The sequence below is a fragment of the Arachis ipaensis genome, chromosome B8 (assembly GCF_059453495.1).
Source record: "Arachis ipaensis isolate K30076 ecotype BB chromosome B8, ASM5945349v1, whole genome shotgun sequence".
Lineage (NCBI taxonomy): Eukaryota > Viridiplantae > Streptophyta > Magnoliopsida > Fabales > Fabaceae > Arachis > Arachis ipaensis.
Window position 1 is genome coordinate 135,513,016 of NC_142443.1, and position 27,994 is coordinate 135,541,009.

The window sequence follows — 27,994 nt, forward strand, 5'->3', positions numbered from 1 at the left end:
GACATATTTTGCAGTTGCGGCAAAGTCGGATCTTGCGTAGAGGTTGCACTCGTTGCAACAAATTCCACACCATTTATACGCATAAAAGGATCAGTTTCAAACCTGCAACTAAATATTGGCAACATTAATTGGCAGTATATGTAAAATGAGCATTGAAATCAATGAAAAGTTAAATTATTCACTTGGAATTTGTGACGGAATTAGATGCAACTGCAGTGACATCCTCTGCAATGGCCATTGAAATTGTAAAATGTATCGTGACAAGGTTAGATTGGTTGACAACAGCAATAAAAGTTTACAAACGGTATCCATTATAGGTTTTATAAAGGAACAATCATGGGAGACAGACGGAGTGAAATAAATTGATTTGTCCTCACATTTTTGCACTCACCAAAATTAGGAAAAGGAATGTAGTATGCAGGATCCTTCAATACACATTTAATTCGATGCTAAATTTAAAAACTTAGCTATCACATTTATGAGCATTCAAATTTTTGGAAATACCTAGACGTTGCGCTAAATGTCAAATTTTAAATTTTAATATGTCAGATTTTAAATTTAAAATGTGGTATACAAGATCATTCAATACGCATTTAATTCGATGCCAAATTTAGAAACTTGCTATCACATTCATGAACATTTAATATTTGGAAATATTTGGACATTACGCTAAATGGCAAATTTAAATTTTAATCAAATTTTAAATTTAAAATTTAGAAACATGCAAGAAAAAAAATTCGGTTATGGAGATTGTAGGATACTATAAGCTTACTCTACTAGCTGTTAAAACCGCTTCATTTTAAAGAAGGAAGTAGTCATCACAACTGTTGTAGTCTCTGAATCTAACAAGTTCATGCAAAAACTCTATGGTACTACGTCTTGTTAAGCTTTTTTGAATTTCTTTCTTTCTTTCCATTAAAGATATGTTGAATCTTGTCACCATTTAGTGATACTTTGGTAGTTTCTTGTGTTGTCATAATTTGAAAAACACTTGTTATTCTTTCCTAAATAATGAATAACTCTTTATCTTTAAAAAAAATTATTAGTTAACAATGCTATTAATAATAAAAAAATATAACAATAATATAAAGGGCAATTTACCATAATAAATAAACTGACCTCCAAATTTACCAGAATACATATTTTGCAAAATGGATACCAAAATGTATTTTTTTCATAAATTATGTAAACCGCGACAGGGATCCCGCGGTTTACGAATGCACGTAATCCGCTACAGGGGTGTCGCGGTCTACGTTCGAAGCAAAGCATCACATAATCCGCGGTAAGGGTGTCGCGATTTATGTGTGATTTGCAAACGTGCATAAACCGCTACAGGGGTCTAGCGGTTTATGCTTTAGTGTGGACTTAGTTCATTTTCCATGGAATATGAGTTATTGGATGAAACTTTGGTTTGCCTTTTTTATGTATGGCGCAACATAAGTTGGGGTCGTGGGATGTGGTGTTTATTTATTTATTTTTGTTCTTATTTCTTTTCAGACTATGCCTTCTCTAACTATGGACTTATTTCATTGGCTAAGTTCTCTGTCATTTTGATCAAGGAAATCTCAACGATGATCCTGATTCTTCCTTCAAGTTTAAGAACAATTTATTTTTATATAATATCAAATGTGAAATAAATTAGAATCTTAAAATAATTAATTACATTTATATAGATCAACCATTAAAAAATAAGACTAGTAAGTTAATCTATTATTCATCATAACTCTTTTAATTCAGGTAGTACGTACTCAGTACTAAATAAAAAAATTTAACAAATATACTTTCAATCCTAAATTTTAGAACTATAAATTTTAGAACTAAATTGACTATAAATTCAACAAATATATTTCATATTTGATATTATATAAAAATAAATTGTTAACTTAATAAAAAATTAAATAACTAAAAACGTACATTTAATAAAAATATAATTTTATATTTTAAAATATTAAAAAATACATTTTAAAAATAGACTATCTAAACATATTTTTATTATTTTCAACATTTAGAAATAAGATATCTTTAAAAAAAAATTAAATGTAAAAAATTGAAAATAAAAAATAAAATCTAAACCTATCCCTAACAATCCCCTTCTCTCTTTCTGTGAAACATCCAAGCTTATTATTATTTTAGTAAGAAAATTCAATATGATTAGACATGGGTGAAGCATTGAAACTGGTGAAAACTATGCTAAAGTTAAAGGTTTAGGTTGAAAAAATGTTCAACTGGGAGCAAAAAACACATATACACAGAAATCCCCAGACCCCTACCGTATTTTCTAGCCATTTTACATATCAACATAAACCACTGTAGGAGTGTAGCGGTTTATGCACCACATTTGCAATTCACACACAAACTGCAACACCCAATAGCGGATTATGTGCAGTTTGGCTTGAACGTAATCCGCGACACCTCTGTAGCGGATTACGTGTATTCGTAAAGCAAGAGCTACAACAACCAGTCATAAATAAAAGCAAAATGTAATAAGTTGTTACAAGAAAAAAACATTACTTTCAGTGTAAATTGTAAAACAATACCAAAACTAGTTTTTTCAATCTCTTTCCATAGATGCTGAACTCCTAAAACTAGTTGTTGATATAGGAATTGAGATTCCTAAAATAAAAACATTAAACAATGAAAGTTGTGTTCATTCACCATCACCACCATTGAAATACACAAGCAACGAGTTTCCAATGTTTTTAAGAACAGATTTTTACAATGTCTTAATACAAAATGAAGGGAAAAATGTGTGACTTAAGCAGCAAGGTACAAGCTCCTTCATTCTTGAATTTGAACAGGCTCAAAGCCCCTTTCAATTGAAGCCTTCACAGCATCTAAGACCAGCTGTGTTTTCCTACTAATTGTTGGCCACTTCATCTCAGGTTTCGAGTTCTTGAATTTGATTTCGGTCACCAATTGCAAAAACTCTTACCATAAGAACCTCCTGAGGGAGATCAGTGTTTACTGTATGCTTGCTTGGCTGAGAAGCCCATTTTGTAACAAGGTCATCAAAACCTGACTCAGGCTGCATAAAACGATGCCTCTTTCTCTTCATAAGGGATGATAAAGTCATGAACATGCAGAGTTCCTTTTGTTCCAACGGCAGTTATGTCCATTGCCAAGTTGGCCATGAAGGAGCAATAGAAGGTTGCTACTTTCCCGTCTTCCCAGTGCAGCAATGCGCCGCAAGCCATTATCACCCCTGCTTTGTTGAACACAGGATTGCGCGAGGCAATTACAGTTTTCGGTAATTCATAGTTGGCAGCCCACAGGATTGCCCTAACACAATATCAACCTTCGTCGCCAAGGGAACCAAGAGCATCAAGATCCGGCTTTGCGCGAATGTCGTTCTCCAGAAAATCAGGGTCAACAGCAAATGTAAAATAGGTCTGAATCTGAGCAACCCAGAAAGATCCATATATCAACATAAAGCATACATGCAATATAAAACATTAAGATTAAGATTATGTTAAATTAACTGATGTGGAAAAAATGATGAATATACATCCTTAACTAGGACAAAATAAGAAAGCTGAATACAAAGCAAACAAAACTAAGAGACACATTAAAAAGCAAAAGGATCAAATACACAAACAAAAAGCTAAACATGAGACTTTTCTTCCTTGCTTTGGCTTTTATACTACTTATAGAAACTTCTAAAAAGTTCCTAACAACATAATTTAGATGTAGCCGCATGTTTTATATCAAAATAATTGCTTATTACTTTGTATCTAGTACAAACTTTTTTTACACACAACAAATAATCATCATATGTTGACACACAACTCTTTTGACTATCTCAATCAACACATCAAATATAAAACACATTTATCAAAATTAATCTCGCTTCTACTCTTAGAAGTGAGCACGGGTCGGTTTGGTTCGGGTTCAAGATGAAATTAGAACCAAACCGATTAAAATGTAATTGGTTCAATTTGATTCGGATTAATATTTTTTATGTATGTACCCGAACCAAACCAAACCGATTAAGAACGGATTGGTTCAGTTTAGGTAATTGGGTATCGATGACTTTGAAATTCATAAAAAAACCAAATTTTTATCTTAAAAATTCAACAATAACATCAATAGAAATAATCGAAACATGTTAAACATCAAATACATTAAAAACTAAACTCATTAAAATCTAAACATACTAATAGTGAATAATCTTTGTCTAATGGAAATACAAATTTTTTAATTAAACAGCAATTTATTTATTTAATTAATATATAATCGGGTTTATGGGTTGGTTCGGATTCTACACCCCTAAAATCGATACCCGAACCAATCACTAACAAAGGCCATCGGTTTGGTTCGAGTTGGACCCGATTACCCGTTGATTCCAGAACCAATTTAATTGGTTTGATTTGGATTCGGACAGATAATCGAGTACCTACTACCGTGTTCACCCCTATCTACTTCCACTAAAAACTAGTTGTTTATTTCGAATAAATAAAAATAAAAATTGAGAATATAATGAAACTAGAAGTAACGTATATTACCGATTTGAGCTGGCCAAAACGGTGCGCATCGGAGAGAAAATCCTTCATCTGATTGGTCCTAGGGTGGTGCATCCACATGGTACCATCCATGAGCTGCACCCCTCTGGATTCACAGGCCCGAATGATCTCATCGAACTGAGACGCATTCAAGGCCACGGGCTTCTCAAGCAGCACGTGCTTCCCCTTCTAAGTTGCAACCACGGCCCAACGCACGTGCGGGCTCGTCGGCAGAGGAACGTACACGGCGTCCACCTCGGGATCGTCCAGAACCTCCTCGTAGGAGCCGTACACCTTGGCGTCCTCCGGGTAGCCGTTGGCGGCGGTGAAGCGCCGGGCCTTGTCGATGGAGTAGCTACCGATGGCGTGGAGTGTGGCATTTGGAGCTAGTTTGATGGCGCGACACTTTCCGGGCTATGTCGGCGCATCCTATCACGCCGAATCGGATTACCGGCGTTTCTGACATTTTCTTTGTTTCTGTCAGAAAAGACGAAACGAAAGGCATTTCAAAACGTTTGGACCCTTAAATGGTTCCAAAACAAAACATGTTTTTTAAATGTTTTAATAATAGTTAAATAGTTTTTTTTTTTTAATTTTAATTATAAATTAACTTAATATATTTTATTTAATTATAAAAATTATTTTTTATTTTATAAATTATTATTTTATTATTAATCTATTATATTTATTAACAATAAAAAACAAAAATAATAACGAATCAGATCTTTTATTCATCGTAATAACGAATCAGATTTTTTATTAAATATAATTTTTTAATCGATTGAAATAGTAAAAAAATTTATTACAATCAATAAAAAATCTGATTTGTTATTATTTTTATTTTTTATTGTTAATAAACATAATAGATTAATAATAAAATAATAATTTATAAAATAAAAAATAAATTTTATAATTAAATAAAATATATAAAATTAATTTATAATTAATATTAAAAAAATTATTTAACAATTATTAAAAAAATTTAAAAAATATATTTTATTCTAAAACTATTTAATGGTCCAAATATCCTGACAAAATCAAATCCTTTGGCCAGTGAGTTGTGTGTTGTGTCCAGTTTTCACTTCTCACTGGTCAATGAAACCTAGGGGTGCACAAGACTCGGTCTGGCCCGAAGACCCGGACCGGACTCGATGACTTCGGGGCTAATTTGGTCCGACTTCGTTATGGCCCGGTCAGACCCGAGATTTTAATAGATGGCCCCGGTTATTTATTAAATCGGGTTCGGGTCAAGCCTCGGGTCACCCGGCCCGGCCTGTTGGACCCGTGTAGTTGTTTGCTACTTAATATTTTGTTGTTATTGGTTGGTATTACACTATAAATTATTATTATTATGTTAATCTTGTGTTGGTTGTTAATTTTGTTTTAATTGTCTTTTGAACTTTGAATGTTTAATGTGTAATTGATATAATTATTATTATGAAACTTTAAATTATTATTATTAGATTCTAAATTATTATTATGCGAATGTTGCATTGTTATGGAATAATTATTTTTAAAAATTTAGAGGTTCAAAAAATGTAGAATCTAATTTTTGGTGATATCGTGATAAAGTTGATCAAGACCCGGACTTCACCCGGTCTAGACCCGGCTTAAATGTGGCCCGAAAGTAACACGATTTCATCGGGTCTAGGGTTGGGTAAGGGTCTCATAAATAGACCCGGTCATTATTTAGAGTCGGGTTCGGGTCACGGCGAACCCAACTTCACCCGGCCCCATGTGCACCACTAATGAAACCTAATAATGTAACAAATTAATTAATATATATTTTTTTATAAATATATACTATTTATTATGAAGGAGATAATGCTTTAGCTTAGGTTCCCTAACCGCCACCATACTGTGTTTTGGTGAGGACCCAAATAGATAACAATGGCCACCCAATCCTATCTGCTCAACTCCGTTTATCTCAGAGGTACTCTCTTCATTCTCCCATTTCTCAAACTCGCTTTCTTTTCATTCCAACTTCTTCTCTTTAATCTCCCTCCCACAATTTTGTAGGCTGGCAACCTTCAATTTCCAAGTCAAGCACTTTCGCTGTCCCAGTGAGTTGGAACTTCATTTGCCTCAAATTTTCTATTTGCCATGCTTTCTGCAGCTGAATTTGACAAAACCCACTTCAAAGTTTGATTTTTGCAATCTTGCCATTCATGTTCATATATAGAAAAATTAAAACTGTAGAAAGGGGCGAAGTTGAGTGTAGAAGTAGAAGACACACCATTTGGGTTCGGAGTGGAAGAAGGCGCGGCGGGCAGAGGTAGTTCTGCGGGTTGTGGTTGTGGGTCCTGGTTCAACCATGCAGGTGAAGCCATTTATGAAGCACTGATCTGCATTCAGAATCAGGAACTCGAAAGAGTGAGTGCGATATTAGGAGCTAGGTTTTATGAAATCGCAGCGAGAAATGAGAATTGTAAGTGGGTAATAATAATAATAATAATAATAATTTGTAACGGCGCATAGGGTACAAGAAACTTGGGAGAAGAAAAGTGAAGGATGGTAAAGACAAGCCAGTGAGAAAATTAGGAGTGAGTTTGGCGCTTTATGGGGTTTTGAGTTTTAGAGATTGAAAAGGGAGGTTTGTCAATAATATAATTGGGGTGAGGACTGAGGTTGGTGTTGCCTCCTGCTTGCGATTCATTCAACGGGGTAGCGCCTTACTAAAGTTTAAAGACTAAAAAGATGGTAAAATACTACGTTTTTAAAATGGGTTTAGCTCTAACTTTTGTACTAAGAGCTTAGAATTTGCCTAGCGCTTTGGCTGTTAATTTTGCCTTATGCTTTAAACTAAAGTTCCTGATATGGTAAAGCTGCAAACTTTTAACTGTGTTCTTGTAAAATATACTAGTTATTGGAGTATGAGAAAATGACATTTCAAATTTCTTGTCACTTGTGTTGATTAACTCAGCATGAACTAGCTCTGTTGTTTATACTACTAAATATAGATATGTTGATTGGTAGAAATGATTTATCCTTTGAGTTATCATCTTAAATGTTCTTCTAATTACTAAATGAAGGAAGAATTTAGTTATTTCTTCTTTTTAAGATTGTAAAACATGGATTGTATCTTCTCTTAATCTAACATTTAGACAGATTTTTAGGATGCTGCATGGTATAAAACTGGCTTTTCTAGGAAGCTACAAATTTTCTCAGGATGCTTTTGAATTTTATTTGTTGTAGGTAACTTCCAAGTATCCTACTAAACGAAACATCAATGGAAGTACTTCTAGGACCTTGCAATGTTGCTCGTGTTACAAAGAAATATCTGAGGCAGCAGCAGCAGCTACTACTGCACAGACCACACTTGATTCAAAAGCAGTCTTAAACAGTGTCAAACTCAGCATACCTGAGACATCATTACATTATGTTCCCTCAGATTTCATGAAGAGGTTGGTTCTTGCTGACTTGGATCCTGCCACTGCAAAGCTAGCAATTGGGTTTCTAGGCCCTTTTCTCTCAGCATTTGGTTTTCTCTTCATATTGAGGATAGTGATGTCATGGTACCCTAAACTACCTGTGGGGAAGTTCCCTTATGTAATAGCCTATGCTCCCACAGAGCCTCTTCTCATAGCAACAAGGAAACTGATTCCTCCCCTTGCTGGTGTGGATGTTACCCCTGTGGTCTGGTTTGGATTGCTTAGCTTTCTTAATGAGATATTAGTGGGTCCACAAGGAACTTTTAAATATTATGAGAAACTTTTTGCAGTCAAAGTTAAATATTTTTTTCCTTTCAATTTACTTTGGGCAGGAATAGACTGAATACATTGTAGAAATAGAAATATGCAATAAAATTGTTTGCACTTGGTCCACAGAATTACAGAAATATATGGCTTAAACATTCTTTTGTTAGAATCCCTTGTTCTGGATGCAATTTAATGTTTTTCTTGTGCTTTCATTTAGCAATAATTTATGCAGTATTAATGCTTTAATTGTTAGTTGTTATTTGTTATTTATGAGCAGGCAGTTATGTGGCTCTATACCTGATGTGGTGATTCCTTTGATGTATAAGGACTATACAACGCACAAAGTTCTCGTGATGGAATGGGTTGAGGTATTTTACTATTTGCTGTTTGCTCACCACATTTTAGCACACAGACATTTCAATCCCTGCATGGAGTAGAATTCCTCAGATAAATTTATTATATATCCTAAATCCTAATAGAAGAGTTCCGAGTTTAGAACATCCTCTTTTGTAATGCTTTGAATTGGAATGCTAGAACCTCCTTAGATAAATGGATTTATATGCCAGCACGAATAGTATTCCAAATTGTTTCATGCTTCTTTAAGCTCTAGTTCCTGAAAGAAAGTATACAAAGGGATTTATCTTTTTGGATTCTCTCGTTCATGCCTGCTGGAAAAATCTAGTCTGCTGATGGATTATCTTTCTATGGGTTTGTAGGGGAAAAAGTTGTCAGAAGTGAAGGATCTCTACCTTATTGAGGTCATACAATGTCACTTGTTGCAAACAAGTTGTTCTAGATTTCAATCTGCACAGCTTTTTAATATTATTTCCCTTATGCTGATTAGATAGGGGCTCATTCAATCAACTTCTTGAGTGTGGATTCTATCATGCAGATCCACACCCTGGAAATCTTCTTCGAACGTATGATGGAAAATTAGCATATTTAGGTAATTGAACATTCAAATTTGATACTTTGATTATATGTCTTACTCTTTTTCTTGTATTCTTTGGCTTCTTGGTTTGTTATTATAAACTTAAATATGGTATTTTGTTTATTTGTTTTCTGTTTTCCTTTCTTTTGCTCCAGATTTTGGTATGACAGGTGAGTTTAAACAAGAATTGCGTGATGGATTCATCCAAGCTTGTCTCCATCTTGTAAATCGCGATTTTGATGCATTGTCCAAGGACTTCGTCACTCTTGGGTATTTGTTTTCACCTACGTTACACTTTCAGTTTTCAAAAAGTATTATCAGTATAGGATTGGCCCATGTGAAATATATAATGAAGGATCTTGCGCCTTATAAGCCTTGTAGCTTAAGTCCTCAGTATAGTTGTCCCTAATAAGGTTCTAATCACGAAGCTTGAACTTTAGTGGACCTATGCATGGTCCATGCCTAAGCCCAAAGAATTCAGGAAGGGATGCTTAGATATATGATAAAGTATCTTTTGAGTCAGGGATAGGTACTTGACAGCATACTTGTAAATTTTATCAGGTTTCTTCCACCGACTGCAGACAAAGAAGCTGTTACAAAGGCTTTGACAGATTTTTACTTTAATAAGTGATTTAGAAAATACTTGTGACTTATGCAGGTTTTTAAAAATACTTGTTAAGGGAAGCTACTAATTCTGTTGTCTGAATTATTTGTATGCAGGTGTCTTCCAAAATGCTGTTGCCCAAGGAGTTCGCAATATCAGCTTTGGCGACCTTTTAGGAAACTTAGGAACCACCATGTAAGTTGTCCACTATTATGTAACATTTTTGTCATCTTGGTGGTAGTTGCCTACTTGTTTTGTTTTCCTTTGGCATGCTACTTATCTTCTTATTCCTGTTCTCTAAAAATTTTCAGGTATAAATTCAAATTTAGAATACCTTCATACTTCTCTCTTGTCATTCGAAGGTAGTAACATCACAAAATGGCTTAAAACAAATGGTTTTGTGTCAAACTCTGAACAATATCTTGTCTTTTAGCCTTGCTGTGCTGGAAGGAATTGCAATTTGATTTAACCCGGATTACAAAGTTTTGGGTAGTACTTGCCCTTGGATCGCTCGAAAAGTACTTACTGACAGCTCTCCCAGCTTAAGGCTTCTTTGGAGACTCTTCTGTATAAGGTAAAGACAAGATTGGATTCTTTTTGTTTCATTTCTTTATTCAATTATATTGTAATATTTTCTAAACCTCTTAACGTAGCCCTTGGTTCCTTACCTCTTTTCCAGGATGGTGTTTTCAGAGTAGACCGTTTAGAGTCTTTGTTGACAGAGGTGAAACCTTTCTGTCTCGTTTTCTTCTTTTTTTACCATTCCAATTTTCTCCCTAGTAAGATCCCTTTTATGCTGAATTTGTTTTAAAGTTCTAACCTAAGATGGTTCCTTCAGTCTCTTCGTGCCAAAACAGAAAAGTCCTTAGTTAAACAACAACCTGAAGGCACTGATTCAAGAATGGCAATGAAGGAAATACTTTCTTTTACTTTAACAGAAAAGGTATTAACAGCCAGTTCCAATTTCATTCTACATTGTAACTACCCTCCAACTTTTTCCTCACTGATGTTGGACTTGTAATGAACCTTTGCAGGGTGAATATGTGAGAGAAATAATTGTTCAAGAGTTTGCTAAAGTATGTTAATTATTAATTGTTCATTAAAATCATAATAGAAATGTGAAACATGAAAAATGAAAACTTTAAAATTAATTGAATAAAATTAAATGCAGGGTTTTGATGCACTTGGACTAGCAACCTTGGAAACAGCTGCTTCAAGGGTTCCTTTCAGTGGATTCTTTTTTTCCTCTTTAATGATCGAAGAAGATGTGAACAACCTCAGAACCTTCCAACGCCTTCTACTCTTGTTGTCAGGGACCAGATGAAAAGAAGATAACAATGTAAGATTTCAGTTATCCTTAATTGTAGATAGACCAACTACTGCACAATTCTAGATGTTGATGGATTCATGGATATGATGATCTTAGGAACAAATTTCTCTCTTTAAAATTTTTCTTTACATGCCATTGTTGGGTTGGTGATACTTGCTTCAAATGTTCGAGATATGAAGAGTTCAAGTATTATTTAATAGTTATTACTTTATATTTTTAAGTATTAGAATGTCAAATTTAATTTCATCTATTTTGATTTTGTTTATTTAGTTAGTAGATTGGACTTTACGTTAGGATTTTCTTTATTGAATAAGTGCCTCTCTTGTTGCATCGGGGAATTGGATAAAAAGTTGAGTGATTCCCTTCAATTCAATTTCCAAACTATGATGTAGACAAGTTAGGTTGAGGAGTCGCTTTCTTGTTACGTTAAGAAAAATTTGATAAAAAGTAGAATGATTTTCTTTATATTCAATTACAATCTATCCCTTTTGTTTTATATTTTAATTTCAATTTATCTTTTTATTCAATTTCAATCCTTATCTTCATGTTTATCGATTGTTTTGTATCAAGTGGAAATTAGTAGTCCTTTCAATGTCAAATGACATGCAGGGAATCATACAGGTTAGCCAGTACCAGAACCAAACACTTCACATGGAGAACCTATCATTAGTTCCAACTCAACTTGAATCTGTTCAAGAGATTCTTCCTGTTCTATCTATCGTTTGGATTTTCTTGAATACAGCATTGTAGCTATTTCCTCAATTCTTCTATGTTTGTAAAATGTTAACAGCTACCACCAGAATCCCAGCAGCAGTTACTTCAGTTGCCAGCTAATATGGTGAGACAGTTAATATCTCGCGCCGCTGCAAGAACAATAAGGAGGATTTTCTTATGAACTCCGGGCAGTATACATGTGTCACACACTGAGCAGATGAATTCTGTTTGCTCTAATCAACTCACCATCACCAGATAACATTGAAACATGTAGGATCCATATGACAGGGCATTGAATTTGTACATAAGCATAAGAATAAGCAGCATAGCTTATGCACATTGCTGATTCAGCAAGAGATTTTGAGCCTTACAATTCATGTTCAGAAGAACTTGTTTTGGATACTATCTGAAAAAATGAAAGTATTCATAGTATCTTCCATGGTATCAACTCTGGCCATGTTCGTTTTCTCTTTTGGGATTGTTCTCTATATGCATGGATGCAAAACATATTATTATTATTATTATATGGAAGCTGTATTATAATTCATTGTATCTCGAATTCGAATATGAAAATGAAGAACACAACAACAAAAACGTTGACTCAATTCTTGTTCAAAGCAAGACGATGCAATCATGCAATATCTTATTGGCGTGTGAGAAGAGTTCTTCAAATACCATGACGAAATTTAAAACGAAATTTCTACATTCCAAGCAATAAAATTTGAGATTGAAATAAATGAATGTTAAGATGAAAAATTAATTCAGCAGGGATGTTTATGATTTTTTTTTTTTTTTACCAAAGATAAGAAACTCGAACTCGCAACCTCTTAATTGAGTATGGGGAGACTATGCCATTTGAGCTATTACTCATTGGCAGGGATGTTTATGATTAGGCATTAATATAAATTATATTATATAATTTACTATATTTCGGATTGAATTTTAATTTGGCTCAAGTTTTGACATTTTGGATTTAATAGGAACTTGCTCAGTTTTGACCAAGTATGTATATCTCTTAAATTTTGTTGAAATTACATAATGAAAATTTAGCATTCAGTTGCTTGGTCTTGGGAGGCAAGTTCCTCTGCCCATTTTTTAGGTAAAGAATGTGAAGTTGTAACATCCAACACTGTTTTCAAGGTCCGCATTGACCACACACACAAATTAAACGCCTTAAACTTTGGATATTACCTTTGAACACTCTCTTTTATCTTTCCATCACTAACCCCTTCCAAAAAAAGCAGCTGTTACTAATTCAACTTCCATCTGAAAATAAAACAATAAAGAAATACGGGCCTGCTACACATACAAGTTTACAAGCTTACAAGTTGGCCCAGCCCAAATAGAACTCACGCGCATAAAGAGAAATAACATGGCGCGTCAAAATCACGCGCTCAACACTCAAACGGTTACGTATGGCAGATTCTTCCACTTCTTCCACTTCTCAAAGCGCTTCGAAAACAAGGAAACCCTCCCATTTTCGAACGAAAATCAAAGTTCAAAATATACAAATCGTTGTTCAAAACCTCCATCAAAACACCATCAAACTCTCCGTGAAGAATCTGAAGAGAAAACAAAGCAACAATACTCAACGTAAGTTCATTAAGATTCTTGTATATTTTACTTTTCTTCTACGTCGTTCTTCTAGGGTTTACTATTATTCTTGCTTCTTTGTTACACTGTTCTAAGTTCTACGTCGTTCTTCTAAGTTCTACGTCGTTCTACGTTCTTGTTCTAAGTTCTCCTGCTATTGTTGTTGATTTTTGGGGGTTTATTCCGTAGATTGGGGGGTGTATACTGCTTAACCTTGTAATGTGGCTTGATATTGAAGCATGGTTGAGTGATATCTATATGGATGTATCTGAATAATATCTATGGGTGTATCTCACTGTTATCAATGGGTGTATCTTGCTGATATCTTTGGGTGTATCTGACTCATATATATGGGTGTATCTTACTGTTATCAATAGGTGTATCTTGCTATTATTAATGGGTGTATTTGACTCATATATATGGGTGTATCTTACTGATGTCTTTGGGTGTATTTTTCGTTTCAGAGAAAATGGCAGCAAGAAACCAAACAAAAGACCTTAAGTGTGCCACACATCTCCTGAGTGATAAGTTCAGAAACATGACTGAGGAGAAGAAGGCAATTGTGAGGGATTTCGGATTCGGTGGGTTGATGCACATCCCACCACTAAGGGTGGATCACCAACTCTTAAGGGAGTTGGCAAACAACTTCAAACTTGGGGAGAACAGACTGAAGACAGGATATGGTTCTTTCCAAATAACACCAAAAAAAATAGGTCATGCGCTTGGCATCAATGCAACAGGTAACTAGCTTAAAATTATAGGTGTATATTAAGTTGTTGCTTGGGTGTATTTAAGTTTATGGTTGGGTGTATTTGAACCGACTTGGATACTTTGTTGTCTTCCTTTTTTGTAGGAGATCTATTTCCTGAGAAAGTTGAGTATAAGAAACTTTCTGATGATGACAAAATAATTTATAGAAGATTCCAGGGTAAGACCCTCAAAAGTCTTACCGATGAAATGATGGAAATCGGCGTTGGCAACGAAGAGGAACGCCTGATGTTCAAGAGGATATTCATCCTCTACATACAGATGGCGTTCCTTTTGCCAACGACGATAAACAAAATATCGCCCGTGCACCTGGCCCCAATTTTTAAGATGGAGGGCATATCGGAGAGAAACTGGGGGGCATGTTTTGACCTTCATGGTCAAGGGCATCACAGACTACCAGGAGAAGAAGAAGAAGGTAATTAATGGCTGCCTCTTCGCCCTGATGATAATCTACTTTCATCTTTCAAAAAACAAATGCAAGAAGAGGGCTGAAAGACCACCAAAGCCCTGGATTGCCAACTGGACTAAGGAGCAGTTGGTGGAAAGAATGACTGCAGAAAGAGAGGAAATTTTGGTAAGTAAACATAATATGTTGGGTGTATTTTATTTACCTGAATGCTGCTAACTAAAATATCTCATGTTTCAGGGGATTGTGAAGATGGTAGAGACAAAAGAAAAAATGAAAAAATTGTATTGAATGAGTTAAACACTCTTTGAAGCATGCCACATCAGTTTTATCATTAAGTACAGACATCCGATTTTTATATAATAGAATAGACTAGTGTATGAACCCGTGCTCAGCACGGAAAAATTATATGCTTCGATATTTAAAACAAAAATACAAAATAATTATTATTTTAAGAAATTTATAAAATTGTTATCAAAATCAAAGTTTAACTTAAAAAAAGTGGGTAATAATTATTTTATATTTTTTATGGTAAAATAATTATACACTGATACAGAATTTAAAATAAAATTAAAATATTTACATTAGAATACTATTTTTTTAAAGACTTCTCTATAAACAACATTGATGATTGAATTTGCAGACATTCCTACGTGATTCATAAGTAAAACTTTTAAACCTCTCTTACTCTTAAATCTTGAAAGTGCCACATATAGTTGGCCATGTGTAAAAACTAGTTTGGGTAAGTACAATCCAACATGAGATAAAGTTTGTCCCTGAGACTTATTAATTGTCATGGCAAACGATACTATTATGGGAAATTGTCTTCGTTGGAATCTAACTGGGACGGTTTCATTTGTTGGTACCATATTCATTCTTGGAATCAAAGCAATATGACCAACATTGTTACCCGTTAAGACTTCACATTCTATGACATGATTTCCAAGCTTTCTAACTTGTAGCCTTGTACCATTATAAAGACCACCGGATTTGTCAATATTCCTCAGTAACATCACTGGAACACCAACCTTGAGTATTAATTTATGTGGAGGCAAACCAGAGCAATTTATGCTATTCAGTAATTCAGGACCATAGAGATCTAGTTGACTCTCCATATTCCCTTCATCCATACAAATGGAATCCAAACTAAGATATAATTTTTCCCCTCCAGGAATGATAGCCATCAGATGGTTGTTGACCTCTTCAACGATGTCTAGTGTGGGAGCCAGTATAGTTCTTGCTTTGAAAAAATTCTTTGAGGACATGTTTTCCAAAATATTTGTATAAGAAAAATGAACCAATTTATCAAATGCCTAGTCCGAAGAAGGAATAACAATATCTCCTGGAAGACATATCTCATATTCACCATCCATATTGTCACCTATTAAACTATCACCAACTTTCAATAACCACTCACTAAATTGCTCTGTCTCATCTTGTCCGTCAACAGGATCTAATTTGTTCACCCTTGCATTTTTAAATCAGAATTTATGAAATTTGCTAATAGTTAAATAATCAAAAGCCTTGTATAAATATTCTGCTGGCCACACTACTGATCTATACACTGTACCTTGCAAAGAAATCCCTGGCAGCTGGAAACTCAACATTGATAAACAGTTTCGAATTGTAGTTTGTGTTTGAAACACCTATGACCCCTACAAAAAAACATAACCATCTTCTTTAGACTCTGCATGAATTTTTTTGAACCGAACACAATTGAATCCGTTCAATGGAACTGAAGAATCTTGTACCGGACGCACAATCGTGTCCCTCTTGAAGTTGATTCTAAATTCGTGTCTAGTAGGCTTGAACTTGATGGTATTCAAAGCAACTACAAAATTAGTGACCACGTACATGTTGCCCTCAGCGAGTAGGCCCTCGAAGATAGAAACAAATATGCCTTTAATAGAGCATTGAATTGTATCCCCCTGAATGCATTAGTTTTATAGATTCATAGATAAATGAGGTTTATTGCTCAGTCATTACGAAAATAAATCTCAAATGCAAAGAGAAGATTTTACCTCTTCATCAAGGACAACCATCTCAATAGGTGCCTTCACCCCAGAATTCGCAAAGTGAGAAACGGTCCAAAGTCTAATGACACATATTTTGAGCTTCCACACCTTATGCTATGGACCAGCATTGATACACTTGATGAGATCATACCTAAAAACAAAGTCCTCATATTTAGTGAAAGATAAAAAAAAAATATTGTGAAATTCACCACATGGCACATGAACTCACCTAGCTGCCATTGCTACATGCCACAACAAAATTACTCAAATATTATGAACTTCAGTACAGATAAAGAGTAAATATGGTGATCATCCATGCTATATTTATAGAGAGTCACAACACTGTTCAGCCCCAGTATTGGTAAAGATTGCAAAAATCTTGACGTTTCTATCAAAATCCAACTAAAAAAAAAAAAGACGGAAAGTTTTTAGACTATTCAAGATTAAAGAATCTGAATCATATCAATAAAATAATTATCAAAATTAGGATAGAAATTAACGGCCAACATTTATTGTGTTTCATTTACATGGCAAAATGAGGTTTAATTTTAAAAGAACAAAATAAGAAGCAATATATGATGAAGAGGAAATCACCGTATTTACATGCAATAATTAGGTACTATAAATCACAAAGAGTTTCGAAAAGACATGAAATTATTTTATTTTTGTATGTTGACAAATCATTCTGTATCATAAATACTGGCATTTCAAGACGTACAGAATTAAAAGGGTATGATAATAAGATTTGATATATAGCACCAATTTTTTGTTTCTTAATCTGATATAATTCCGGTTGGTTCATTTATTTTCAATTTTAAATAATGAAAATATTAGTCTAGGCTATATTTCTGAAAAGGTTCAACATACTCTTTATATATATTTCTACCACAGAGAAATAAAAAATGCAAATATAAATTTTTTAATTAGACTTTTTTTAAACTTCAATATTATTAGTTTTGAGGGGTACGATTAGAATAGAAGTTCAAAATTGAAGGAAAAGGTTTGTTAACAGTTGCATACCTTCAATATGACCAAAGGATGTGTTGATCGTAGCAAGCCATTTATCTCTTTCACCCTGCATCCGTTCTATAAGCATTCTCTTTTTATGATCCTCAGTTAATTGCTTCATGCGCTTGGCCTTCAGCCTCTGCTATTGCTTTAACTATAATAGTTTCTTCTTCTATCTCAGTACACTCTCTCTCAGTCTGACGCTGCGGTGGCTGCGGGCTCGCGATTTGGGGAGCTAGGGTTCTTCTTTCAATTTCAGAGAGGAGAAGAGAGGAGTGTGGGAGTGGGACTGGATTACGGGCTTAAGCTGTTGGGAATTCAGTTTTTTTTTAAGTCAAAACGGCACCGTTTGGAGGTGTTATTAACAAATCGGAAACCCTTTAATAAAACCAACCAGTTTTAACGGTTTTCCGATTAATCACATATTCGACCGATTTTGTAATCAGTTTTTTTGTCAGATGGTTTATTCATAACATCTTTTAAGCGATTTTTAAATTTTATAAAATTATTTATAACAATTACAAAAAGTAATCATAATAAAAAATTTTAAAATTTTATAAAAATATTTTATTTAAAATTATTTGTAAAATCTTAGTTGTACTCTGTTTCAAAATAAATAATTATAATGATATTAGTATTTTATATAACAACCCATGCAAAAAAATTCAAATTTTATTTTTTCGTTCATTTTTAATAGCTCATAAATACAAAAAAATATTGTACGAAATTTAAATTATTTTTGTATTAATTTTTATATAAAATACCCATATCATTATAATTATTCAGAAATTGCATATAATTCGAATATTATGAATTCAATTTATTATGTATTTGCCTAAATCGAATTTATTCAATTCGATTTATATAGAAATGCAAATTCAATTTATTTAATTTAATTTATTTTTGTATGTGGTATGATTTGATTGAAAGAGCAACAATTTATACTGCTTCGTAGATTCTTCTATAATTTTATCTAGTATCAATAAAATTCAACTATCACTGATTTAAAAAAAAAAATTAAAATCTAAAACGATGGTACAAAATAAATAAAGAGGATAGATTTAATTCTTCTATAATTGTATGCGTTTTTTTTTTCCTGATTTGCGTTTTTATCACAATCCACAAATTCTATAGTTTATAAATTAATGTTAATTCATATATAGTATATAAATAAATTTAATTAGAATAAATAACAATTTATTTATTTTATTTTAGACTTTATAAATAAAAAGAGTAATTCACTAATACAACGAATTATAATTAATGTAGTATAATTAATTAAGTAATATAAATTATAATAAATTATATTAATTATATTAATATTTACATATCTAATCAAATTAATTAGTTGATATAATTAAGTTAGTGCAATAAATTATATTGAATGAGTTAAACACTCTTTGAAACATGCTATATCAGTTTTATCATTAAGTACAGACATTCGATTTTTATATAATAGAATAGATAGATATAATAACAAAAAATATAGAAGAAAAAAGATGAATATAAATGTGAATAGATTGTGCGAATATATACTATATATGAAAAAAAATTATCGCTGATTAACATAAAATTTGCCTTTTAAGTGAGCAAATTTTATAAAAATATTAAAGTTCGTCATTACAGTGGACGACCTTGTTTCAAAGTCCAAAAAAATGTGTTCTAAAACTTATGGATAAAATTATTTGTTTTGAAAAATAAATATATATTTTTTAATTTATTTCGAACAATTTTTCCGAACAAGATTTATCTTGAATTTTCTTTTTCGCGGACCAAAGGATTGGCTGGGTGAGAAAAAGCGGGGTTTGCATACGATCTTAAATAACCGAAACCCTAGCCTACGTCTGCCTTCTATCTCCCAGCCTTCTACATAACAAACAAATAAATCCTTTCTTCTCTGTGTTCATATTGTTGATGATGGAGTCGGCGGAAACAGGAGCATGCCTGTGGATGGTGACAAACGACTACATCTTTGGCATCCGCGTTGAGAAGTTAGAAAAATTGGGGAAGAATGAGGATAGGGATTGGAAATCCCATCTTGAGCAGGCTCCGTTTGATTTCTGTTTGAATCTTCCAGAGTCCAGCATGTTGGATTACTTTATCTTCGACTCGAAATTTTTCTTAGTCGGTGGCAGCAAGATCTACCAAATCTCCTATGTCGGCGGCAACACGTTGGGCACATCTGAGGCAGTAGAGACGGGCGCACTCCCTCCGCTACCGACCGAAGACTTCATTTTCCTTGCAAACATTAAAGATGACGTTTACTTGTTGGAGCATGGTGCGGTACCACCGTCAGGAAGAAAGACGGGGTTATGGGTTTTATGTCCCAATCCCCGTCCCCCGAGCTGGCATTCCGCGCCCGCTCCTCCAACCGAAGTCAACTCTGATGATTATAGTTTGCCTGTTGGTTTTGTGCTAAATGATAAATTCTTTTTGCATCCCCTGTCCGCACCAGGAATTGCATATCTCTACGATCCCCAACTTAAAGCATGGATTAAACTGGAGCGCACATTTTTTGTTCCTGGTTATGATCTTTTCGTGCGTGTGCGGTCCCTTGGGGATGTAGGCGATGGCAGTGTGGTGCTGACATGGAAAGTGAAGGGTCTTCCACGTGGTGTGAAATATGACATACAGGCTTTGCTGGTGGATAATAAAGATTATTGCATTCTTCGCCATCAAGGCCTTGATGAGTTGTGTGAGGCGATCCAACCATCCTTCTTTGATGATTTTTCCTCCGAGCTCAACTTGGTTGACCTTGGCAACAGCAAAGTATGTGTTACCATCTCTGGTCTCGCAGAAGGCATTCCATCCTTTTGCATTTTAGTAGTTGAATTAGGGTTGGTACAAGAGGAGCAAAGGTTCTTATCTGTGCGTGTACTCGTGAATCGAGTCTTCGATACGAGGCCTTATTTCTTAGTTGACCGCGTTCAAGTGCTCTACACCTCCTTTCTTTTCTCCCTCAGAAAGGGTATGCCTCGCAAACATCCATATTCCCAAGGTATAATGTTGCTTTTGTCAGCATGCTTCTTGTTATTCTGTAAGAGTTACCATTAAATTATATCCATCAAAAACATTGTTAGGGATTTGGTGAATAAATTTTCTTTATTTTTTAAAAGACTTGTTATTCTTAAGACTTGAGAACAAAATTACGTTACAGATTGCATCTCTCCAAGGAAAGAGCCCAAGCTAGCTGGTGGGACGAATCCAAGCAACCCAACAACAGTATTCGAACAAGAATGACTAACTTCAACCTGTTCATGTATGCTTTGTTTTATTGTTGTTCCCTCTGCTATGATTACTTGTTTTTCATTGGCGATCAGATTTTGAATACTGATGTGTTTATTTCGCTATTAAATAAAGTTAGACATGTTAGTAGGATTTCAATGTTCATATATCATTTTGTACTTTTTTAGGTTATAATCTTTTTCATTCACAAAATTGAGAAAATATCAAGTTTTAGTCAAAAAGAATAGATGAATCAATAAGAGCATATGAGTCAGAGGAATAAGTGATGTATCTATTTAGGTGAATTCTATGATGTAGAAGGAAGATTCTTTCTACACCTATATATTTGTGTTGTTAAAAGGGTTGTGAGACAAGTGTATAGAGAGAATGTGGTTAAAGACAATCTATTCATAGTAACTGACATACTTCATATGTTATATCAATATCACGTGATGATGGTATATAGAGGAAGCTGCTTAATTGTGTTTGTTATGATTAATTATTAAAAATGATATTGGGCTTAGTTGTAGTTGTGTTTTTAGTTTAAAATTTTTTTTTGGTGACTGTTTAAATTATTTTGAGAAAGTAAAAATAATTTTTGATTGTGGATTAACCTATCGATCCCAATATATTTTTGTCCTATCAAATTTTGAATGTGTGTTTTGTGAATTGTTAAGCTTGCAAAAGGACTATATGTACTCATCAAAGTAACTCCACTAAACTTGCATAAAATTCAGACTCTCTTTTTTCATGAATTAATTTTTTTTATTCACATATGAAAAATTAAACTTAACTCCCAAATATTTATTAATAACTACTTATTTTAATATGTATATATAATTATATATCCATATATAAATATATATTTAATTATTTATATATAAATAAATAATATTTTTTCAAATTATATATTACTAATTAAAATTTTTATTATTAGGTAATTATATTCTAACTGTTCTCTTAATAAGTTTTAACAATTATTTTATAAAAATTATTTAAATTAGTACTTTAAATACTAAACACATATAGCCTAAATGGTAAACATTTATTTAAAAATATTCAACGTTAAATCTTACACCCCGTATCCCCTAAATCTTAAATCATATCTTTTAAATCCTAATCCATAAATCTTAAACTTTAAACTTAAATTTTAAATTTTAAACTATAAATTTTAAACTCCTAAATTTTTAACTTTAAATTCTAAATCTTGTAGTTAAAGTCAAATTGTGACTCTAGAAGTAATACTTCGAACAAATATAATTACTTTCAAGTATTTTTACGTGGAAAAATGTTGTTTATACCATTAATTATATCTATATAATAAAAAAAAAGTTTAGGGGGTCAGCAGTTAACCAATAAAAAAAATAAAGTAAATAATTCAACACCATTAAATATAATTTCACACTATTAAAAATATTAATAATAATTAATTAGTAATTATAAATCACAAAATTTAATGTCCTTAGCACTCCTCTGTAATAAAACTATTTGATATATTCCATTCAAATTACATGTCATAATTACTAAATTGGTATATCAAAAATTTAATATCATCATATTTTAATGAAGTATATAAATATATTTCATTGACATATTAATCAATTAGGCATCTTTTTATATATACTCAATCAATAGTTGAAATTCATTCGGCTTCTTTTATAGCTTTTTGAAAAAAAAAAAATATTAGGGTCATATTATTATTATATAAAAAAAAATATAATAATAATAATAATAATAATAATAATAATAATAATATTAATATTATTATTATTATTATTATTATTATTATTATTATTATTATTATTATTATTATTATTATTGTGTCACGTTAATAAAATTGGTACATGTAAAATTAATATACTATGAAAATATATCATATGTATTATAGTTAACAACCAAAAAAGTTTTCGAATTATTCAAATCCTGATAAAAATGTACTCAAGTTTTATTATCAACAAAAATGTATTTAAATAATTTAAAAACACGATAAAAATGTTCAACAGTAAATATGTATTTTCAAAAAATGCTTTAGAGATTGAATTTAGATGCGATTTTTTGCAATCATGATTAGAAAAATGAGATATTATTATTCTTAAAATTTGGTGACTTTTTTACTAAGTATATATTTTCTTGTGATTTTTTAAAAATATTATTGATTGTTAACAAAAAAAATTACAAAAAAAAATTATATACTTAAAAAAATGATCAAATTTTAAGGATAATAATATCTCATTTTTATAATTTTACTTACAAAAAATCACATCAAAATTCAGTATCAAAGACATTTTTTGAAAATATATATTTATCGTTGGAAATTTTTTTCGCGTTTTAAAAATATATATTTTTCAAATAGTTTCATTTATAAAAGAGTGCTAAAGGTAGTAAATTTTGTGATTTGTAATTATTAATTAATTATTATTAGTATTTTTAATAGTGTGAAATTACATCTAATAGTATTGAATTACTTATTTTTTTTATTGGTTAAGTGCTGACCCCTAAACTTTTTTTTTATTATATAGATATAATTAATGGTATAAACAATATTTTTTCATATGAAAATACATGAAAGTAATCAGACTTTTTTGAAGTTTTGCTTCTAGGGTCACAATTTGACTTTAACTACAAGATTTAGAATTTAAGGTTAAAAATTTAGGAGTTTAAAATTTATGGTTTTCAATTTAGAATTTAGGTTTAAGGTTTAAAGATTTATAGATTAGAATTTAAAAGGCATGATTTAACATTTAGAGTACAGTGTAAGATTTAACTAAATATTTATAAATGAATGTGGGCTATATGTGTTTAGTATTTAAAGTACTAAATTTAAATATTTTTTTTAAAATAATTGTTGAAACTTATTAAAAATACGGTTAGAATATAATTACTTAATAATAAAAATTTTAATTAGTAATATATACCTTGAAAAAGATATTAATTTATTTATATATAAATAATTAAATATATATTTATATATGAATATATAATTATATACACATATTAAAATAAGTAGTTATTAATAAATATTTGGGAGTTAAGTTTAATTTTTCATGTGTGAATAAAAGAAATTAATTCATAAAAAAAAGAGAGTATGAATTTTATGTGAGTTTAGTGGAGTTACTTTGATAAGTACATATAATCCTTTTGCAAGCTTAACAATTCACAAAAATACACGTTCAAAATTTCATAGGACAAAAATATATTGGGATCAATAGGTTAATCCATAATCAAAATTTATTTTTACTTCTCAAAATAGTTTAAACAAAAAATACAACTACAACCAAGTCTAATATCATTTTTAATAATTAATTATAATAAATGCAATATTAACCAGCTTATTTTTAATAATTAATTATAATAAATACAATTAACTAGCTTACTCTATAGGGGTGAGCACGGGTCGGTTTGGTTCGGGTTCAAGATAAAATTAGAACCGAACCGATCAAAAAGTAATTGGTTTGGTTTGGTTCGGATTTGCGTTTTTTTGTGCTTGTACCCGAACCAAACCAAACCGATTAAGAGCGGCTTGGTTCGGTTTGGGTAGCGGGTACCCGATGACTTTGAAATTCATAAAAAAAAAAAAAACTAAATTGGCAAATTTTATCTTAAAAATTCAAGAAATACAATAAACATGTAACATCAACAGAAATAATGCAAACATATTAAATACGAAATACATTAAAAACTAAACTCATCAAAATCCAAACATATTAATAGTAAATAATCTTGTCTAATGAAAATATAAAAGTGCAATAGAAATATTAGAAGTTAAATACAAAAGTCTAGTGAATAATCTTTGAAAGAAGCTAAAACAAAAACACATTAAAATCTAAACATTAGTGAGATAGGATTAGCGTTATGAGTTAGAAAACACATAAAAAGTCATATATATTTATTTATTTAATTAATTATGATCGAGTATACGGGTTGGTTCGGGTTCCGCACCCCCAAAACCGATACCCGAACCAATCATCAGCAAATGTCATTGGTTTGGTTCGGGTTGGACCCGATTACCCGTCGGTTCTAGAACCAATTTGATTGGTTTGGTTCGGGTTCGGGTGGGTAATCGGGTACCCGCTACCCGTGCTCACCCCTATTACTCTATATATCAGTATACCACTATCACGTGACATTGATGTCAACATGAAGCATGTCAGTTATCATGGACAGAGTTTACCTTTAACCACACTCTCTCTATACACTTGTCTCACAATCCTTTTGACAGCACAAATATATATGTATAGAAGGAATCTTCCTTCTACATCATAGAACTCACCATCTATTTAACTTGTGGCTTATTCCTCTTTTTCTTTCTTTCTTTTTGATATTTTAATATTTTACTTTTCTGAATTTTATATTTTTACTTTTTTTTTAAGTTAAGAATTTTCACATAAGGTGTTTGGAATTTGAGATAGATTTTACCTTTGTTGATGTCTTGATCTTTTCTTAATTTTATTGTGGCATTTATAAAATGATAAATGATCGACAAACATTCAAATTCGTTTCTGTATAATTTTTAAATTTCATAAATTATTGGTACCATGTTGATTATAATTTATATAAGCCTTTATTGATAAAGAAAAATATGCAATTCCAAATTTCCAACGCAGTTGACACTTTTGCTCTTTTTAAGCCTTTGATAGTCTTTTTCTTTGTAAAAATTTTGAGCTTTTTTTCCTTGGTTTTAGAATTTCTTTTGGTTAAATTGCTATTAGTTATTGAATCATTATTTCAAAGCCAAGGTTATAGTAGGGGCCTGTTGACACTTAAAGGGTGAATGCTAAGATATGGTAGGGTCTTGTGGGGAAGGAGATGTTGCTGTTGTCTAATTATCTTAGAATTTAGTTTATTTAACAAATTATGCTCTTTCTCATTTGTTTTTTGGTGATTTGTTTCTCTGGCTTATTTAATTATATATGTCATGAGAGTTATTGTTTGTGCTATTTCTAAATCTAGATGAATGAATGATAGTTAACGGAGATCACAGCAAAATTTGAATTTGACAGAGGAGGTTATTTTTGGTCTGCAGATTAAGTGTTATATGAAGCAGTTGTTGTCGATTCTCGGACATTGTCATGCTAGGGGTGTGATGTACTGGGATATCAAGGGATCAAATCTTCTGGTGAATAATGAAGGGATACCGAAGGCGTGGTTGAATATAATAGTACATTGAAATTTTCTTAGTGCGGTATTGGTTGGATTTGATGATTTTTATGAAGAATAGTTCTGGTAGTAGTAGCTTCTGCTTGTCAAATCTATGGATATAAGACTTTTAAAAGAAAATTAGATATAGAGATGTCGACTATTTTACATAACATCCTTTTCAGCAATAATTTTTATATTATCAATGGTTGGAATTGTTCTGTTAACCTGCAACATTTTCCAGGTTAGACAGACGGTGGTTGCGATAATGTCAAAATGTGACATAAGGTAAAGATCTGCTACCCTTCCCCCTCCCAAAACCAAAAAGGGTCGTGCAATATTTGCTAGCTGGAGTCCATTATATTTTCCCAGGTTTTGGTTTGGGTTTAGTAATCTCAGGAATAATTCGAGTGCATGATGATATGCTTATGGTTGAATTTCATCTGTGTTTGTGAATTACAGTTCCTTAGTTATTGCTGCAGATTATATATATGCTACCTAGGACATTTGTTAGTTAAGCATTAAAAAGAGATGTCCTACGTTGCATGAGAGTTCAATCCTTAAGTAGAGTTTCACATTTCTTAGGAAAATTCTTTTTGTTTGTTATGTTAAAATAGTTGGAACATGGAATTAATTAAGTGCATACTTTCCCTATCTGGCTATAAATCTCGGATTTTTGACGAAAATGTGCAGAGATATATTTATGTACATTAAAATTTTTATATTTTGAATGGTTTTGTCTCTCCTATTCAATAAAAAAAAAACACAATAAAATATTCATGATACGAGATATCTATGTGTTACGGGTCTTTCTATGATGATTTTACTTGCTATTGTTCTAAACTTCTAAAGGCTTTATTATTTCACTTATGAAAGCATTAGTGGTATGTTATTCGTGATCCTAATCAGCAGTAGCTTAAATTCCAGCAGCTCCCCAACATCCTATATTGTTGATGGCTCAATATTATTGTTCATTACGGTCAGTGGTTTTAATGTATAATAGCTTACCTAATAGGCTTTAGCCAGGACTAAACCTTGAAAATGAGATCGACTATTCATTTACAAGGCATTTTTTGAGTTCGTCGAACAATTGATTGAAATTTTAAGACTTTTAATTTCTTTTAAAAAATATAAATAATAGTAAATAGGGGTGTTCAAAACTAAATAAAATAGACGATCGAAATAAGAAAATTAAATTATTATACGTGCATTCAATTATATAATTATATCAATAAAAATAATTATTTTTTAGGATAAGTTATTGAAATAAATTGTTTGAATACAACATTTGAACAATGAAGAGGCATTCCTCTAGCGGTTAATCAACGCATTCCTCTAACGGTTTACATGTGCCTCTATAATTAATACTATCATATATATAATATACACCAATAAAAAGAATTTATAATTTCATTATATTGCACAAATTTTATTTTTTAAAAAAATTAATTAAATTTAAAAATATATTTTTTCTAGATTAACTTTAATATTTGTAGACAACAACGTTATTATTTGAATAAGATAAATGAACTAAAATTACAATTAAAAAAAAACTAACAAATAAGGTATATATTTTTAAATTTCACGAAATTCCAAATACCAAAAAATTTAAATGCCTCAATTGAATTTTCATTAATTATAAAATTTTTCATTTGATTGAAATCAAAATATTAGTTGCATTTATAAAAAAGGTTTAGCCAACATGTACTTCAATGTACAAAATTTAAGTTTCTAATATATTTTGTATTTATTAAAAAATTAAAACATGTTTATTATAATAATAATCTTATCATATACTCAAAAAAAAATATTTATAAAATTCTTTATATAGGTAAGGTAATTAAAAAAATATTCGAACAAAAAGTTATTCTTTATATACTCTTAAAAAAAATATTCCTTAAATTTTATAAATTCTTTCGAATAAAATAAATCATGCATTGAAGAGAAACTAAGTCTAAAACCATACAAAATAATTTGTATATATATTGATATATTATATTACTATATAAAAAAATATTTTGAGTACTCTGATGTTTTAAACGTTTTAGTAATTTTAACTATTAATTT

The 27,994-nt window shown here is 31.6% G+C and overlaps 4 protein-coding genes and 2 pseudogenes across 9 annotated transcripts; 4 read left to right on the forward strand and 2 right to left on the reverse strand.

Moving 5' to 3' along the window:
• Positions 1–2,651: 2,651 nt before the first annotated feature.
• Positions 2,652–4,965, reverse strand: LOC107612807 (putative oxidoreductase At4g09670; annotated as a pseudogene). The gene is made up of 2 exons (XR_015896512.1): positions 4,503–4,965; positions 2,652–3,395 (listed from the first exon to the last, which is right to left on the reverse strand). The product of XR_015896512.1 is annotated as a putative oxidoreductase At4g09670 (transcript).
• Positions 4,966–6,310: 1,345 nt separating this feature from the next.
• On the forward strand, positions 6,311–8,337 carry LOC107613510 (protein COFACTOR ASSEMBLY OF COMPLEX C SUBUNIT B CCB3, chloroplastic-like). Of its 2 annotated transcripts, XM_016315542.3 has the most exons (3): positions 6,311–6,432; positions 6,519–6,562; positions 7,695–8,337. In XM_016315542.3, the coding sequence occupies exons 1-3, from the start codon at positions 6,390–6,392 to the stop codon at positions 8,271–8,273; spliced, it is 666 nt and encodes a 221-aa protein (XP_016171028.1). In that variant the 5' UTR covers positions 6,311–6,389; the 3' UTR covers positions 8,274–8,337. The 2 variants fall into 2 exon arrangements, with proteins under 2 accessions (XP_016171028.1, XP_016171029.1); XM_016315543.3 differs by lacking the exons at positions 6,311–6,432; positions 6,519–6,562 and adding an exon at positions 7,063–7,199.
• Positions 8,338–9,281: 944 nt separating this feature from the next.
• On the forward strand, positions 9,282–11,960 carry LOC107611641 (putative aarF domain-containing protein kinase At1g71810, chloroplastic; annotated as a pseudogene). The gene is made up of 9 exons (XR_015896585.1): positions 9,282–9,398; positions 9,849–9,927; positions 10,044–10,094; positions 10,166–10,306; positions 10,412–10,456; positions 10,571–10,675; positions 10,767–10,808; positions 10,904–11,071; positions 11,672–11,960. The product of XR_015896585.1 is annotated as a putative aarF domain-containing protein kinase At1g71810, chloroplastic (transcript).
• Positions 11,961–13,062: 1,102 nt separating this feature from the next.
• On the forward strand, positions 13,063–14,825 carry LOC110265773 (uncharacterized). Of its 2 annotated transcripts, none has more exons than XM_021109022.2 (4): positions 13,063–13,369; positions 13,834–14,109; positions 14,223–14,711; positions 14,784–14,825. In XM_021109022.2, exons 1-3 carry the CDS (start codon positions 13,192–13,194, stop codon positions 14,558–14,560), a joined length of 792 nt encoding a protein of 263 aa, XP_020964681.1. In that variant the 5' UTR covers positions 13,063–13,191; the 3' UTR covers positions 14,561–14,711; positions 14,784–14,825. The 2 variants fall into 2 exon arrangements, with proteins under 2 accessions (XP_020964681.1, XP_088353126.1); XM_088497000.1 differs by having other exon boundaries at positions 13,105–13,184.
• Positions 14,826–15,127: 302 nt separating this feature from the next.
• Positions 15,128–15,808, reverse strand: LOC107611642 (uncharacterized). Its single transcript, XM_016313547.1, has one exon. It carries the CDS (start codon positions 15,806–15,808, stop codon positions 15,128–15,130), a length of 681 nt encoding a protein of 226 aa, XP_016169033.1.
• A 3,463-nt stretch (positions 15,809–19,271) lies between these two features.
• LOC107614105 (uncharacterized) lies at positions 19,272–27,790 on the forward strand. Of its 2 annotated transcripts, XR_015896918.1 has the most exons (4): positions 19,272–20,564; positions 20,724–20,825; positions 25,815–25,876; positions 27,759–27,790. XR_015896918.1 is itself a non-coding variant. In XM_016316339.3 (3 exons), the coding sequence occupies exons 1-2, from the start codon at positions 19,481–19,483 to the stop codon at positions 20,804–20,806; spliced, it is 1,167 nt and encodes a 388-aa protein (XP_016171825.1). In that variant the 5' UTR covers positions 19,352–19,480; the 3' UTR covers positions 20,807–20,825; positions 25,815–26,157. The 2 variants fall into 2 exon arrangements, 1 of the variants encoding a protein (XP_016171825.1); XM_016316339.3 differs by lacking the exon at positions 27,759–27,790 and having other exon boundaries at positions 19,352–20,564; positions 25,815–26,157.
• Positions 27,791–27,994: the final 204 nt, after the last annotated feature.

Coding starts and splice junctions, on each gene's coding strand:
- LOC110265773 (XM_021109022.2), top strand. CDS start 13,192: ATGGCAGATTCTTCCACTTCTTCCACTTCTCAAAGCGCTTCGAAAACA. Junction 13,370..13,833: donor ACAAAGCAACAATACTCAAC/GTAAGTTCATTA, acceptor TTTTCGTTTCAG/AGAAAATGGCAGCAAGAAAC. Junction 14,110..14,222: donor GCTTGGCATCAATGCAACAG/GTAACTAGCTTA, acceptor CCTTTTTTGTAG/GAGATCTATTTCCTGAGAAA.
- LOC107613510 (XM_016315542.3), top strand. CDS start 6,390: ATGGCCACCCAATCCTATCTGCTCAACTCCGTTTATCTCAGAG. Junction 6,433..6,518: donor CAACTCCGTTTATCTCAGAG/GTACTCTCTTCA, acceptor ACAATTTTGTAG/GCTGGCAACCTTCAATTTCC. Junction 6,563..7,694: donor CAAGCACTTTCGCTGTCCCA/GTGAGTTGGAAC, acceptor TATTTGTTGTAG/GTAACTTCCAAGTATCCTAC.
- LOC107611642 (XM_016313547.1), bottom strand. CDS start 15,808: ATGTCCTCAAAGAATTTTTTCAAAGCAAGAACTATACTGGCTCCCACA.
- LOC107614105 (XM_016316339.3), top strand. CDS start 19,481: ATGATGGAGTCGGCGGAAACAGGAGCATGCCTGTGGATGGTGACAAAC. Junction 20,565..20,723: donor CAAACATCCATATTCCCAAG/GTATAATGTTGC, acceptor ATTACGTTACAG/ATTGCATCTCTCCAAGGAAA.